A 16268-nucleotide genomic window follows, 5' to 3' on the forward strand; every position below is an offset into this window, starting at 1 on the left:
CCAGGGTAGAAACCCCCAGTGAGCTCTGCCCTCCTCCTTCCCTCCTCAGGAGCATTCCTGCCCATTCATACAGTGGCTTCCTTTTCCTTTGTGGCTTCTCTCTGGCCATTTTACTTCCTATTACAAGGCCACCAAGGAAGAGCAAATGTTGTTTGAAGTTTCTACTTTTTTTTTGAAACTCTCTTCCTTTCTCCTGGTGACTAGTTCTGGCCCCGAGGGAATGTCCCCGCTGCAGTGATGTAACAGTGGCTGTAGCAAAAGGGAAACAGGAGTGGAGGGTTTCTCCACTGTTCAGTGGCCCGTCACAGTCTCTCCGGGGGAGGGGGGGCTGCCAGCAAGTGGGCAAGGTGAGCTAGACAGTGACCAAGTCTGGAGACTGGGCTTGTCTTGTGTGTAGAAGTCTGTCCCTAGTGCGAGAGCTTCCTCCGGGGCAAAAAATGGCTCTTTCCTGGAGTGAACTGACTCTGCGAGTGGAATAAGCCCATTTCCCTGGCTTTTTAGGAACTTTTAGAAAAATATACTTTTTTAAAAAGAACAGTTATGTTCATAGTAAAAGTGAGTAGAAGGTCCTGAGTTTTTTCCCATCCTCCCTGCTCTGTAGCTCTACAACCTCTCCCATCACCAGCAACCCCGCACCAGACGGAACAGTTGTTACAGTTGCTTCCAACAATGTACCAAGTAGTTCTTAGGGTTGGGAACAAGTCTTCAATATTCCAAGGTGTGTGGTATGCCAAAGCTCAGCCTTGGAGCGGTCTCACAAAACCTTATCCTCAGTATTTTTTGTCTGTCAATGGGTTTTCTTCGGTATCACACAAGAAGCATGGACATGGAATTTGTGGAAGATACACGAAATGCATGCAAGATAGTGCTCCACCTAGGAATAACAGGAATAATCTGGGATTGGAGAACTTTTCTCCATCATTTCCTGGAAATCGATGTCTTACCCGGAGAGGTGATCTTTGCTCACTTGTGAGCTGCCATTGGCTATGTGGTTGGCATTGCTGATGTGTGAGCCTTGTTGTGGTGCAGGCTTTGGAAATAAATACAAATAGATAATACTTTATGATTTAATTCTGCAAAACTTATTCAACATGTCAGTAATTCTATCTAGTGCTAAATAGAAAAAATATTTTGAGAATAGAATACCTTGATGATGATCAAGCAGCCAGTGAAGTTAAAAATTATTTTCTCATTGAGGCCACGTAAATACAGTTCACTAAAAACAAATGTCCAATAAATGATTTAATTTGTCATTGGCTGTTAGCAATTTGGAATGATTCTAAATTTTTAATACATTGATATCATTATTATGTCTTTCTAGAAATTGTTATTTTGCATATGTATTTTATATATTTCAATTTGTATAAGAAAAAATTAGAAGTTGCTAATCAAATTTAGTCATCCAGTGAAGGAGCAATAGCTTTAAAATTTTACTTTCAGCTTAAAATTTTTATTCATTTGGGTCACCTGGGTGGCTCAGTCGGTTAAGTGGTTAAGCGTCTGGCTCTTGTTTTCAGCTCAGGTCATGATCTCATGGGTCCTGGGGTCCACCCAGGCATCAAGCCCTCCATTGAACTTCCCACTCCACAGGGAGTCTGCTTCAAGATTCTCATCTTTGCCCGTCACAGGCTCACTAGCACTCCCTCTGTCTCTCTTTCTAAAATAAACCAATAAAACTCTAAAAAAAATTTTTTTTACTCTTTTTTAACCCTGAATTGAATAAACAGAGTAAAATGTACACTTTCTTTTTTGTCTATAAAGCAGAGACATAAATACAACTATATATGTATACATATACACTGTACATAAGTACCCATACTCTCTATATACTGTAGATCCCCGCAACTGAATTTTCTTGGAAGGTTCAATTACATAAATATTCAAAAGACTCTGAAGGAGTCTGAAGGAAGGGGACAATAAGAAAAGGAAATGGTTGAGAAACCAATGCTCTAAATCCAAGGAGAAAGTGCAGAAAGGAAAGCAAAAAGAGAAGTAGAAAGTAAGGGAAACGTTCAGAAATTGAAAACTCCCATGTCCCGTACTTAAGCCACACACACAAGGGAAGATGTTCAGAGAACCTAGAGCCACGGTTCCCAGACTTGCCCACCCCAGCCAGGCCAGCAGCATCTGCAGGATCCCCAATGGCCCTGCCCTTTTCCTTCCTGGTGGCCCTGGTGGTGCTCAGCTGCAGCTCCCTCTGCTCCCTGGGATGTGACCTGCCTCAGAGCCATGGCCTGTTCGCCTGGAGGGCCTTGACGCTCCTGGGACAAATGAGGAGAATGTCTGCTAGCTCTTGTGACAAGTACACAAGTGCCTTTGCCTTCCCCAAGGCGGTGCTCGATGGCAAGCTGTTGCAGAAGGCTCAAGCCCTCTCTGTCGTCCATGTGATGAACCAGAAGATCTTCCACCTCTTCTGCACAGAGGCCTCATCTGCTGCTTGGAATGAGACCCTCCTAGAGGAATTCTGCTCCGGACTTTCTGAGCAGCTCACCGACCTGGACGCCTGTCCCATGCAGAAGGCGGAGGGGGCAGAGACTCCCCTCATGAATGTGGACTCCATCCTGAGGAACTACTTCCAAAGAATCTCCCTCTATCTGCAAGAGAAGCAATACAGCCCTTGTGCCTGGGAGATTGTCAGAGCGGAAATCATGAAAGCCTTGTATTCATCAACAACCTTGCAAAAAAGATTAAGGAGCAAGAAGTGAGACCCGGTTCAACATGGAAATGATTCCCTCTGACTATCACAGTTTCCCTTGTTCTGCCGTGTCAAAGACTCATTTCTGCCTTCCTGGGGACATGACAGAATCAATTTGTCAGGTGTTTCCAGAAGTATTAAGGGACATGTCAACTCTATCTACAAGCATAGTTGCTTACAGATGACCATGGTGATGTCTATTTATCTATTAAATATTTATTTATGTAAATATTTATAAGATTCAGATTTTTATATCTTATTATTTGCCCCTAATGTTGCAGAATATAATAAATATAAATATAATAAATATTTAATATTTAATCAGTTTATAATTTTTTTCTTTATTGATCTTTTTTTTTTTTTTAAAGATTTTATTTATTTATTTGAGACAGAGAGAATGAGAGACAGAGAGCATGAGAGGGAGGAGGGTCAGAGGGAGAAGCAGACTCCCTGCCGAGCAGGGAGCCCGATGCGGGACTCGATCCCGGGACTCCAGGATCATGACCTGAGCCGAAGGCAGTCGCTTAACCAACTGAGCCACCCAGGCGCCCACTTTATTGATCTTTTTAAAAAAGATTTTATTCATTTGAGAGAGAAAGAGAGAGAGGGTGAGAGAAAGACAGAGAGTAGTAGCAGGGGGGAGGGGAAGAGGGAGAGGGAAGAGCAGACTCCTTGCTGAGCAGGGAGCCCAAGGTGGGACTCTATCTCATGACCCCGAGATCATGACATGATCCAAAGGCAGACACTTAATCAACTGATCCACCCAGGTGTCCTTCTTTATTGAACTTTTACTACTGGCATTCTTTTTTTTTTTTTTTTAAGATTTTTATTTATATTTGTCTGAGAGAGAGAGAGAGAGAGAGCAAGTGCACAAGCAGGGGGAGCGGCAGGCAGAGGGAAAAGCAGACTCCCCCCTAAGCAGGGAGCCCGATGCAGGACTGGATATCAGGACCCTGGGATCATGACCCGAAGGTGATGCTTAACCAACTGAGCCACCCAGGTGTCCCCTGGCATTCTTTTTAAAGAGTAACACTAAGTCTAATTGTGCAGCTTGATTGAAAAATGGATGGCAGAATGCATTTACCCCTCATATTATATTAACATCAGAAGTAACAACGGACTTCCTCTAAGACAACTTGTACGTTGTCCTTAGGCTATAGGACATGACAAATACAGGTCCTGATGTCTACATCTTTGGTTGTTGTAGGGATAGAAATCTAAAAACAATTGTCAGACTTAGTGTTATAATGAAGAAGGGAAGGAAGTGAATCCTCTCACCTGATGCTGGAATGGAGAAGGTCAGGAAGTACACATAAAAGCTGGGGACCCCTCGACAGGTGACTGGTAGACATGGAGGCACAAATGTCCAGTGTCAGGGGAGAGGTGATCTTGCATTTGACAAGAAATGCCATGGCTGAGGTCCATATCTAGCAGGGAATGCCAGAAACAGAGGTGTTCATGTGGGGAGACTATGTAGTGTGAGACAGACATAAACTTTATTCTAAGGCTCTGCAATCATTAAAGGGAGGGGAGAGAAGAGCCACAAAGGAGACAGTGGACTCATGGCCATACAGTACATGGATAACAAGAGAGGATGCTGATGAGTGTTGGCAATCATCCCTTAAGCATATGACCCACCAATATACATCTGAAGGGTCTCATGACTAAGGTTTTATTAGATAGTAATAAATGATTTTTTCCCCAACAATAGCTAGCCCCTTCAAAGTCCTGGAAACCTTGCTTCCAGAATTCCTAAGAGACTTACACTATCCTTACTCTCTCCAAACTTGAAAGGATATAATCAGCCACTCCTCATGACCCTAGTGCAGCTCTCTCTGCTCACGGGTCCTGTCCCCTTGCTTTAATAAAACCACCTTTCTGCACCAAATACATCTCAAGAATTCTCTCTTGGCCATTGACTTCAAACCCTAATGTCTTTGCTACATCAAAACCACTTAAAATATCATATGTATTCTCTTATTGTTCTTCCGATGGCTATATATGAGAATATTGTTTGTCTCTTTCTACAAAATCTTGGGTCCTGTGTGTCCTACACTTCAGTAACTGACCTCCAAAGGAGGCAACCTCCAAAACCAGAATTCTGCTGAGAATTCTAGAGAAGCCTGACGAATTCATTCCCCTTTCAAAGAAGGGTCTTATTTATATTCAGTGATGAAATGGTGGCTTGTATGAACATCTGAGAGTAGAGAATAAATATCAAGTTAGAAGTGCAGAAGAACATGCTATTTCTTTAACCTTCTGGCACCCGCCCCTGCCCTCCCCGTCTGCATTCTAGGACACATTCCCCTGTCCTAACAGTTTCCTTCCTCTCTAAGGCAGAAGTCCCGACAGCACTCTCGGCATTCACTCTCTTGACCTCTCAGCCTGTTCACACAACGGCTTTCTGTTCTGTTGTGGTCTCAGCTTAAAGGTTTCCCTAAAGAGCAGGAGATGAACCATGAGAGACAATGGACTCTGGGAAACAAACTGAGGGTTCTAGAGGGGAGGGGGGTGGGGAGATGGGTTAGCCTGGTGATGGGTATTAAAGAGGGCACGTACTGAATGGAGCACTGGGTGTTATATGCAAACAATGAATCATGGAACACTACATCAAAAACTAATGACGTAATGTATGGTGATTAACATAACAATAAAATAAAAGAGCAGCACATTGCAAGACAGCAAGTAGAAAGCAAAACTGAAATGACGTCTCTAGGTTTTGTAGAACCACTTGCAAGACAGGCTTCACTCTGATTTCCATCCAATGTGATGTAATAGCAGCTGTGGCTAAAAGGAAACAGAAAGCAGGATCAGGTTGAAGGGTGGACTAATGAAGCTCTTCTTCAGGAGGACTGCCCGCTGGTGCCACGTGTGACCACGGTGGCGACCAAGATGGAGGCCAGGCTTGGAATCTCTGCAGAAATGGGACCTCTTCCTGAGGATGTCCCTGCAGGCTACAAAAGGCTACTTGTTGACAACCAGAGATTCTAATGCTGTCATAAACCTGTTTCCTTATTCTGTCTATGACAAAGAATAAGTCTTGTCCTGAAAATCCTTATAGCCACATTTGGTTTCAATGCCAGTGTTATTGATTGTTAATAATTAGAAAGTGTTGGAGAACCAAGCCACAGGGCCAGAAGCAGGGGCGATGGGCGTGAGCATTGCCCTCCAACTTTCATCTGCAGGTGCTTCTGGTCAACCTGCCAGGTGAGTTGGCAATGGAAGGGCTTGGTGACTGGGTACCCACTGACGGGCAGCAAGAGATCACTGTGCAGTTTACTGGCCACAAGCAGCCAAGGTTTGGCAGCTTCAGGACAAAGGTACATACGCAGCCTCCCTCCACCGTCCCTGCCAGCTGACTCGTGCCCTGCAGAGCTGAAGGTCCCCCAGACATCCAGTGTTGCACAGAAATACACTAAATACAGGGAACCCAGTGCACACATCTACATCCAATCACAGAGGCTCATCTCTGCCAGTGTTTGGGCATTCCTATTGATGTGGGGAACAAAGGCAAAAACGAAATGTAGATAAAATTCAATTTCCTTATAACCTCCAGCCCATTGACAAATACTTCCTCCAGGGAACTCCCAACTGTCTTAATGTTACTGCCTTGCTAGAGAGAAAAACAAACTTGTCTTGACAATACTAGGCTTCCAGGATCCTGTGAGTCTTCCTTGGCATATAAAAGTCCTTTTGGAAACTTCCCTTTACCTTTACCTCCCCCCAACTAAAGCATATAATCAGCACTTCCTCACAACGCCAGTGCGGCTCTCTCTGCTCACGGGTCCTGTCTCCATGCTTTTATAAAACCCCCTTTTTGCGCCAAAGATGTCTCAAGAATTCTTTCTTGGCCATCAGCTCTGAACCCCAACATTTCCTACATCACTATGTTCTGATTAACAAGGGCATTGGATGCTCCTTTGCTCAAAAAACCACAGCTGCACATCTGGAAACTTGAAGGTGTGGAAGGTCAGCAGCAACTTGGGAACCTGGATGGAGAAGAGAAATGGGGAAGTGTCCACTGGATCAGCGACTTGTCCTCACGAGTTGGAACAGTAGGAATGGGCAGCACTGAGTCAACTGTCTCTCCATATCCTTCCCGAGACTGAGATGATTCAAGTGGACCCTGTGAGCACAGCGTTCTCCTATGCAGACGTGGCCCACAGCAGTGTCCCCAGCATGGGTGACGCTGACGCGACAGCAGCCTGCAGCGTATTGCAAGGAGGAGGGTTACTCCAGTACCAGCTGCAAGTTCTCTTTCGTTGGCAGAAAAGTCTCCTGCCTTTGAGTATTTAAAAGGGAGTCTGTCAACTTTGACTTAGAACCGATAGTCAGTCAGTTCATGGAACTAGAGAGTATTATGCTAAGCAAAATAAGTCAGAGAAAGAAAAATGCCATATGATTTCATTCACTCATATGTGGAATTTCAGAAACAAAACAGATGAACACATGGAAAAAAAAGAGAGAGAACGAGAGAGAGAGAGAGAGAAAGAGTCGTAAACAGGAAAATAGACTCTTAACTATAGAGAACAAACTGAAGGTGACTGGAGGGGAGGTGGCCGGGATGATCCATTGAAGGGATGAAGATTACAGAGGGCACTTGTAGTGATGAGCACTGGGTGTTGTATGTAAGTGATGGATCATTAAATTCTACATCAGAAACAAATATTACACTGTATGTTAACTCATGGAGGAAAGATGTTGTGGTCTTGAGCCTACAGCCAAGAGGGAGTTCTTGAGACGTCTTCTGTGCAAAAAGGTGGTTTTATTAAAGCACAGGGACAGGACCTGTGGGCAGAGAGAACTGCACTGGGGTCATGAGGAGTGGCAGTGATATACTTTAGAGTTGGGAAGGGGTTAGGGATATCACAAACTTCCCAGGTATTTTGGAAACAAGGTTTCTAGGATGTTGAGGGGGCCAGGTATTGTTAAGAAAAGGTCTTAGAAACTCAGTCATGAGACCCTTCAGATGTATATCGGTGGGTCATAATACGCTTGGGGGATGATGGACAACATATGTCTTGGGGAGTGGAGATAAAGGAATTTTCCAAAGGAATTTTATCTGTTAAAATAGACTTATAGGATCCTGGGGGTTGGGCTAAGATTGCCTTTTGCCCTTAGCAAAGTCTTAACAGGGAGGTAGCTGAGTTCCTAGAGGAATGTCACTTGGCCTGTTTGGAGGACTTGTCAGTGGGCTATAGGTAGTAAGGAAATCTAATTTTTCTTTTGCCTTTGTTTCCCACATCATTAACTAACTGGAATTTAAATAAAAACTTGGAAAAAAAAAAGATACAGGTCTTTTGAAAAAGACAAAAGAACTTCAAGTCAGTCAGTTCACTTGACTCACACCACACCGCTTGTTGCCATCCACAACCACAGACAACAGCCCTTTGCATCTGAAGTGGAATCTGGAATCCTTGATCCCTCACCTCCCCTCTTGATTTCATGCCATGGCCTCTCCTGGTTCTTAAATCCTCTGTCCATTTCTATCCTTCACCCCTTTTCACAGGTGTTTCCAGACAAGCCAGTATCTCACAACTCCTCATGTTCAACTTTGGATCTTTGGTACCTTCAGAATAAATCATCCCTCCGGGTTTCTATTTTTCTCCAAGCAGCTGTATAAATAAGTGGAATCCAAATGGGGATATTGAGAGGATTGAGTTAATGATTTCAAGGATCTCAGAAGAATTAGCCTGCAATCAGCTTTGGGTGTTATCATAAAACATCATCATCATTATTCTTATTCATATGAGGAGCAGAATCTTTTAGGATCATCCAGTTCCCTTTGTCTTAATATTGAATTTCACAAAGCAATCTTCCTGGCCTGAGTGGATTTATCAGCTAGGTAGGGCGCTCAGGCAGGCCGAGTATCCCCTCTCCTTCCTCAGAGGGTGAGCAGCTGGGGTTCTGGTCGCCATTCTCTTGTGAGCTGGTTGGTGTGACTCCTCTCGGCTCTTCTCAGAGCTGAGCACATGTGGATTGAATGAAAGAAAAATCAGGTGGCTGGTCTTGCAATGCTGAGGGCTGCCTGGGGACCCAGGAGTTGGTCTTGTGTGAGCCTCTGGCGGAGGCAGCCACTGTCCTGACTTGGGGTAATTCAGTACAGCCTTCATTCTCCCCCTCTGCCAGAGCTGCTGGTCCCCAGTGTTGCTGCATCGAATTTTCCTAACTTACACCCTGTCATTTTTTTAATTAACATATAATGTATTATCTGTTTCAGGGATACAGGTCTGTGATTCATGATTCATCAGTCTTACACAGTTCACAGCGCTCACCATAGCACACACCCTCCCCAGTGTCCATCACCCAGCCACCCCATCCTCCCACCCCCCTCCCCTCCAGCAACCCTCAGTTTGTTTCCTAAGATTAAGAGTCTCTTATGGTTTGTCTCCCTCTCTGGTTTCCTCTTATTTCATTTTTTTTTCTCTCTTCCCCTATGATCCTCTGCCTTGTTTCTTAAATTCTGCATATCAGTGAGATAATATGATAATTCTTTCTCTGATTGACTTATTTCGCTTAGCATAATACCCTGTAGGTTCCATCCATGTCATTGCAAATGGCAAGATTTCATTTTTTTTTTTACATTTTTTAAATTTTATTATGTTATGTTAATCACCATACATTACATCATTAGTTTTTGATAAGATTTCATTTTTTTGATGGCTACATAGTATTCCATTTTATATATACCACATCTTCTTTATCCATTCATCTGTAGATGGACATCTGGGCTCTTTCCATAGTTCAGCTATTGTGGACATTGCTGCTATAAACATTGGGGTGCATGTGCCCCTTTGGATCACTACATTTGTATCTTTGGGGTAAATACCGAGTACTGCAATTGCTGGTTCATAGAGTAGCTCTACTTTCAACATTTTGAGGAACCTCCATACTGTTTTCCAGGGTGGCTGCACCAGCTTGCATTCCCACCAACAGTGGAGGAGGGTTCTCCTTTCTCCACAACCTCACCAATATCTGACTTATTAATTTTAGCCATTCTGACTGGTGTGAGGTGGTATCTCATTGTGGTTTTGATCTGTATTTCCCTGATGCCGAGTGATGTTGAGCACTTTTTCATGTGTCTGTTGGCCATTTGGATGTCTTTGTAGAAATGTCTGTTCATGGCTTCTGCCCATTGCTTGATTGGATTATTTGTTCCTTGGATGTTGAGTTTGATTAAGTTCTTTATAGATTTTGGATACTAGCCCTTTATCTGATATGTCATTTGCAAATATCTTCTCCCATTCTGTAGGTTGTCTTTTGGTTTTGTTGATTGTTTCCTCTGCTGTGCAAAAGCTTTTTATCTTGATGAAGTCCCAATAGTTCATTTTTGCCCTTGCTTCCCTTGCCTTTGGTGATGTGTCTAGGAAGAAGTTGCTGCAGCTGAGGTCGAAGAGGTTGCTGCCTGTGTTCTCCTCAAGGATTTTTGTTTTTTGAAGATTTTATTTATTTATTTGACAGAGAGAGAGAGAGAGGGCGGCAGGCAGAGGGAGAGTGAGAAGCAAGCTCCCTGCTCAATCCCAGGACCCTGGGATCATGACCTGAGTCAAAGGCAGATGCTTAACCGACTGAGCCACTCAGGCACCCCTCCTCAAGGATTTTGATTTTATTAAATTTTTCAAAGAATCAGCTCCTAGTTTCACTGATCTGTTCTACTGTTCTTTTGGTTTCTATTTAATTGATTTCTGCTCTAATCTTTATTATTTCTCTTCTCCTGCTGGCCCTAGGTTTTATTTGCTGTTCTTTCTCCAGCTCCTTTAGGTGTAAGGTTATGTTGAGTATTTGAGATCTTTCTTGTTTCTTGAGAAAGGCTCTTCTTAGGACCTCTTAGGAGGACCTCTTAGGACCGCCTTTGCTGCATCCCAAAGACTGTGTTTTCATTTTCATTGGTTTCCATGTATTTTTTTAATTCTTTAATTTCCTGGTTGACCCATTCATTCTTTAGTAGGATGCTCCTTAGCCTCCATGTATTTGAGTTCTTTCCGACTTTCCTCTTGTGATTGAGTTCTAGTTTCAAAGCATTGTGGTCTGAAAATATGCAGGGAATTATCCCAATCTTTTGGTACCAGTTGAGACCTGATTTGTGACCCAAGATGTGATCTATTCTGGTGAATGTTTCATGGGCACTAGAGAAGAATGTGTATTCTGTTGCTTTGGGATGGAATGTTCTGAGTATATCTGTGAAGTCCGTCTGGTCAATGTGTCATTTAAAGCCCTTTATTTCCTTGTTGATCTTTTGCTTAGATGATCTGTCCATTTCAGTGAGAGGGGTGTTAAAGTCCCTTATTATTATTGTATTATTGTCAATGTGATTCTTTGATTTCATTATTAATTGGCTTATATAATTGGCTGCTCCCATGTTAGGGGCATAAATATTTAGAATTGTTAGATCTTCTTGTTGGATAGACCCTTTAAGTATGATATAGTGTCCTTCCTCATCTATTATTACAGTCTTTGGTTTAAAATCTAATTTGTCTGATATAAGGATTGCCACCCCAATTTTCTTTTGATGTGCATTGGCATGATAAATGGTTTTCCACCCTGTCCCTTTAAATCTGGTGGTGTCTTTGGGTAGAAAATGAGTCTCTTGCAGACAGCATATTGATGGGTCTTGCTTTTTTATCCAATCTGATACCCTGTGTCTTTTGATTGGGGCATTTAGCCCATTTACGTCCAGGGTAACTATTGAAAGATATGAATTTAGTGCCATTGTATTGCCTGTAAGGTGACTGTTAATGTAGATTGTCTCTGTTCCTTTCTGGTCTATGTTAGTTTTGGGCTCTCTCTTTGCTTAGAGGACCCCTTTCAGTATTTCTTGTAGGGGTGGTTTGGTGATTGCAGATTCTTTTAGTTTCTGTTTGTCCTGGAAGATTTTTATCTCTCCTTCTATTTTCAGTGATAGCCTAGCTGGATGAAGTATTCTTGGCTGCATATTTTTCTCATTTAGTGCCCTGAATATATCATGCCAGTCCTTTCTGGCCTGCCAGGCCTCTGTGGATAGGTCTGCTGCGAATTAATGTTTCTACCATTGTAGATTACAGATCTCTTCTCCTGAGCTGCTTTCAGGATTTTCTCTGTCTCTGAGATTTGTAAGTTTTACTATTAGATGTCGAGGAGTTGATGTATTTTTTTTTATTTTGAGGGGGTTCTCTGTGCCTCTTGGATTTTGATGCCTGTTTCCTTCACCAAATTAGGGAAGTTCTCTGCTATAATTTGCTCCAATATACCTTCTGCCCCCCTCTCTCTTTCTTCTTTTTCTGGGATCCCAATTATTCTAATATTGTTTTATCTTATGGTATCACTTATCTCTCGAATTCTCCCCTCATGATCCAGTAGTTGTTTCTCTCTCTTTATCTAAGCTTCTTTATTCTCCATCATTTGGTCCTCTATATCACTAATTCTCTCATCTGCCTCATTTATCCTAGCAGTTAGAGCCTCCATTTTTTATTGCATCTCATTAATACCCTTTTTTGATTTCAACTTGGTTAGATTTTATTTCTCCAGAAATGGATTCTCTAGTATATTCTATGCTTTTTTTCAAGCCCGGCTAGTATCTTTATGATCGTTATTCTGAACTCTAGTTCTGACACCTTACTAATGTTTGAATTGATTAGGTCCCTGGCAGTCAGTACTGCCTCTTGTTCTTTTTTTTGAGGTGAGTTTTTCCATTTTGTCATTTTATCCAGGGAAGAATAGATGAATGAGAGAACAAAATACTAAAAGGGTAACAACGACCCCAGAGAAGTATACACTAAACAAATCAGGAGAGACCCTAAACCAGGGAGAAAAGAGGAAAAAAAAAAAAAAGAATATGATCAGGCTGGTGAATAGAACAGAGCCATCCACTAGATTTTGGGTGTATTTTGGTCTGTTAGAAGAAAGTGCATCCCAAAATTTTAAAGAAAGACAAAGTTATGTATATACAAAAATAAGGTTAAATATAATGAAAGGATGGAATATGACTGTAAAAATGAAAATTAAAAAAAGATTAAAAAAAGGAATTGATAAGTTGGTTGAAAACAGAAAGAAAAATTAAAAAAAAAAAAGAGAATGTGATCAGGTGGGTGAATAGAACAGAGCCATACACTAGATTATGGGGATATTTTGGTCTGTTAGAAGAAACTGCATCCCAAAATTTTAAAGAATGAAAAACTTATGTATATACAAATAATAAGGTTAAATACAATGAAGGGATAGAATATGACTGTAAAAATGAATATTAAAAAAGATTCTAAAAAAGGAACTGATAAGAAGTTGGTTGAAAAAGGAAAGAAGAAAAATTTGAAATAGAAAAAGAAAAAAATAAAGAAAATGAAAAAAAATTGCCTTTGAAAGACTAAAGAATCATGAGAAAAAAGCCATGAATTCTATGTGCAGTATTTCCCTAGTGCTGGAGTTTTGCAATTCTCATTGATTGGTGAACTTGGTCTTGGCCAGATGTTCTTGCTGATCTTCTGGGGGAGGGGCCTGTTGCCGTGGTTCCCAAATGTCTTTGCCAGAGGTGGAATTGCCCTGCCCCTGCCAGTCTGGGCTAAGTAATCTGCTCGGGTTTGCTCTTGGGAGCTTTTGTTCCCTGCGAGCTCTCCGCACAGCTTTGGAGGACAAGAGTGAAAATGGTGGCCTCCCAATCTCTGCCCCAGAGGAGCTGAGAACTCGGGGCCCCACTCCTCAGTGAGCCCCCAGAGAAAAGAAGTCAATCACTACCATCTCCCCAGTCTCTGGCCGCACTCTGTGCTCACCCAGCCTGTGACCAAGCATTTCTATCTCTGGCACATGACCCCGTGTGGAGTCCCCAAACCCAGCAGATCCCTGTGGTGCGCTCCCATGCCACTCCTCCCAGGGGAGGAAGGGGAGTTTCCCCGGATCTGCCGTTTGTTGGGTCCCTGCTGGAAGAGCAGTGGCCCCACTGTGCCTCGGATCATGGTTTCTGGCAACCCCGAATTGAGAGCCCGCTCCTCTGCTCCGTCTCTGCAGCCAGCTTCCCTGCTCTGACACCTGGGAGCTCTGCCGCACTCAGGCACCCCCGGTCTTTCTGTGACTCCAAGGGTCCTGAGACCACACTGTCCCAGTGAGGGTTCCACCCCCCGTTTAGCCACTGGAGCGACGTCCCTCAGCGGAGCCGACTTCTAGAAGTTCCGATTTTGTGCTCTGCTGCTCTATCACTTTTCAGTAGCAGCTGATGGAGGCCCCCTCCCCGCCGTCTATCCTCCCGAATATCGCCTCGGATTCACTTCTCCCCATGTCCTACCTTCCAGAAAGTGGTCGCTTTTCTGTTCAGAATTGTTGCTATTCTTTTCTTCAATCTCCTTTGAGTTCGTAGGTGTTCAGAATGGTTCAATAGCTATCTATCTGAATTCCCGGGACCAGACGAAATTTAGGTCTCCTACTCCTCTGTCATCTCGGACCTAGCCTCCCATGTGAAATTCTTTATTGCATCTGGGAATGAGGGCAAGGGAGTGGATGTGGTCGCTTCTATGTAGAGAGGACAATGAGAAGATGTCCTAAATGTAGTTCTGCAGACTCTCAACATTTAAAGGTCAGGCAGAGGAGAGTCTGTGGCAGAGTGGCCAGTGCAGTTGGAAGGACACATGGGGACAATGACACACTGAGGGACAGACGTGGTGTTTGCAGGACAGGTGCAGACAATCTGATCTACTAAGTGTCCTCAATGCTTGTGCACACTACCTTTTCTCGTCAACAATATAGTCAAGATGAAGTCCTATGAAAGGCATTTCAATTTCCAAAAGTTAAAAAAACGTAATTAGGAGCACCTTGGTGGCTCAGTCATTAAGCGTCTGTCTTCGGCTCAGGTCGTGATCCCAGGGTCCTGGGATCGAGCCCCACATTGGGCTCTCTGCTCAGCGGGAAGCCTGCTTCTCCCTCTCCTGCTCCCCCTGCTTGTGTTCCCTCTCTTGCTGTGTCTCTCTCTGTCAAATAAATAAATAAAATCTTAAAAAAAAAAGGTAACTAAATAGTCAGGGAGACCAAAGAAACTGTTAAACATACAAATCTTTCAACTGAAAAGAAGGAAAGAAGTAATCTTCAACAGATCGTTGAGTTGTTTCTATCAATGGTAGAAAAGTCAAGCTATATTCAATTGTTGTTTTGATATAAATAAAATAGAGCTTCAATCTGGTTGAAAAAGTTGACTACAATATTATGAGCTTGAATATTTTCAAAATGAGAAATATTGATATTTTATGTTCAACATTTTCATTTAATATCTGCTAATATGTCATGTGGACAAAGTTGACTGGGACGTCCTCAGAGTTTCCAGGTTCCTCCTTTGTAATCCATTGGCTGTCCCGCTGTCCTGCCCACAAATTTGCCTAGAAGTCAGGGGAGTGCGGTGTGGACACACGACTTCCTTCCAGCGATGACGCAGATGAGGCTGGCTGGTGACCGGCTCTGTCCACTGCGTCCTCACTGTGGTCCAGGTGCGTCCTGTCGTGGTCTCTCCTTGCCCTGCGGCCACATCGTCCCGTCGACCATTATCCCCTCATCTCATCTCTCATTGTCCCATCGCCCCCGTGCCTTCGCCCTGTAGACCCATCCTCTGTTATGGTGTCGCCGCATCGCCCCATCGTCCCATCACTCCTTCCTGTCATTGCCCCATTGTCCTGTCAGCCGCTCCTCACATCGCCCCATTGTCCCAAATCCCCATTGTCTCTTAGTCCATTTGTTCCCCTCGCCCCCTCGCCCCGTTGCCCCATTGACCCATCATCCAGGTGCCCTGTCCTCAGGTCTCCTCGTCATCCCTGGTGCTGTCACCCCATCACCCCAATGAACCATCATCCTATCATCCTGTCTTCCCAAAGCCCCACTGTCCCATCACTACATCTCCTATTGCCCCATCATCCCACTATCCCGTCACCCTGTTCCCCCCTCGCCCCATCCCTCCATCCTCCCATTGTCCCACTGTGTCCCCTGCCCCTTCACGCCCCCAACCCCTCTCTGAGCCGGTCGTGGCCTCGGCATCGGGCGCACACACGACCCTGAAGCTGTAAACGCCACGGAACGCGCTCCCGCTCCGAGTCTCAAGTCCCTTCAGGAAACCGGTTTTTGGTGACAGTGGTCTGGCTGCAGTTTCTGCGCGAAAGCGGAGCCCAGAACTCAGGGCCAAGCCCAGAAAATGCAAGGTGCAGGGTACCCTCCTGGCCGAAAATGTCCCCGCCTGAAAAGCCACAGAGCGGCATACTCAGCGGAAAGGGCGGCAGGAATGTCCGGGTTTGCGAGGACTAGGAAAGCCGCAGGGCGGGGCGCCTGCGGCACCCACGTCAGCCTTGGGCCACGAACCGCGGCGGGAAAGGACCCCGCGCGCCCCCTCGCGGCCGCCTGGACAATCGCCGAACTCCTCCTGGCCCACCTCTCCTGGCTAGTGGCAGGAGCCCCGCTCTGCGGCATCCCTGCCTGCTCCCTTGCTGGACACCGGCCTTGGATCCATAGCGCAGAGTGCACAGACATCCTCGTACTGTGAGACAGCTGCAAAGTGTCCCCTCTCACACGGGCCTGAAGGGCAGAACCTCCTTCAGACGGACTATCACCCAAATCCAGAAGACACAAAGCACCTGTC

At 44.3% G+C, this 16268-nt stretch overlaps 1 protein-coding gene across 1 annotated transcript; it reads left to right on the top strand.

Moving 5' to 3' along the window:
• The first annotated feature begins 2141 nt into the window (after positions 1-2141).
• Positions 2142-2705, top strand: LOC123849361 (interferon alpha-1/2-like). Its single transcript, XM_045881958.1, has one exon. It carries the CDS (start codon positions 2142-2144, stop codon positions 2703-2705), a length of 564 nt encoding a protein of 187 aa, XP_045737914.1.
• The last annotated feature ends 13563 nt before the right edge of the window (positions 2706-16268 follow it).

This window comes from Mirounga angustirostris, unplaced genomic scaffold, assembly GCF_029215605.1.
Source record: "Mirounga angustirostris isolate CCGP_5_RB_7025 unplaced genomic scaffold, mMirAng1.0.hap1 SCAF_15, whole genome shotgun sequence".
In the NCBI taxonomy this organism is placed as follows: Eukaryota; Metazoa; Chordata; class Mammalia; order Carnivora; family Phocidae; genus Mirounga; species Mirounga angustirostris.

Excerpts from the sequence above, each read along its gene's own strand:
- LOC123849361 (XM_045881958.1), top strand. The coding sequence starts at position 2,142 with ATGGCCCTGCCCTTTTCCTTCCTGGTGGCCCTGGTGGTGCTCAGCTGC.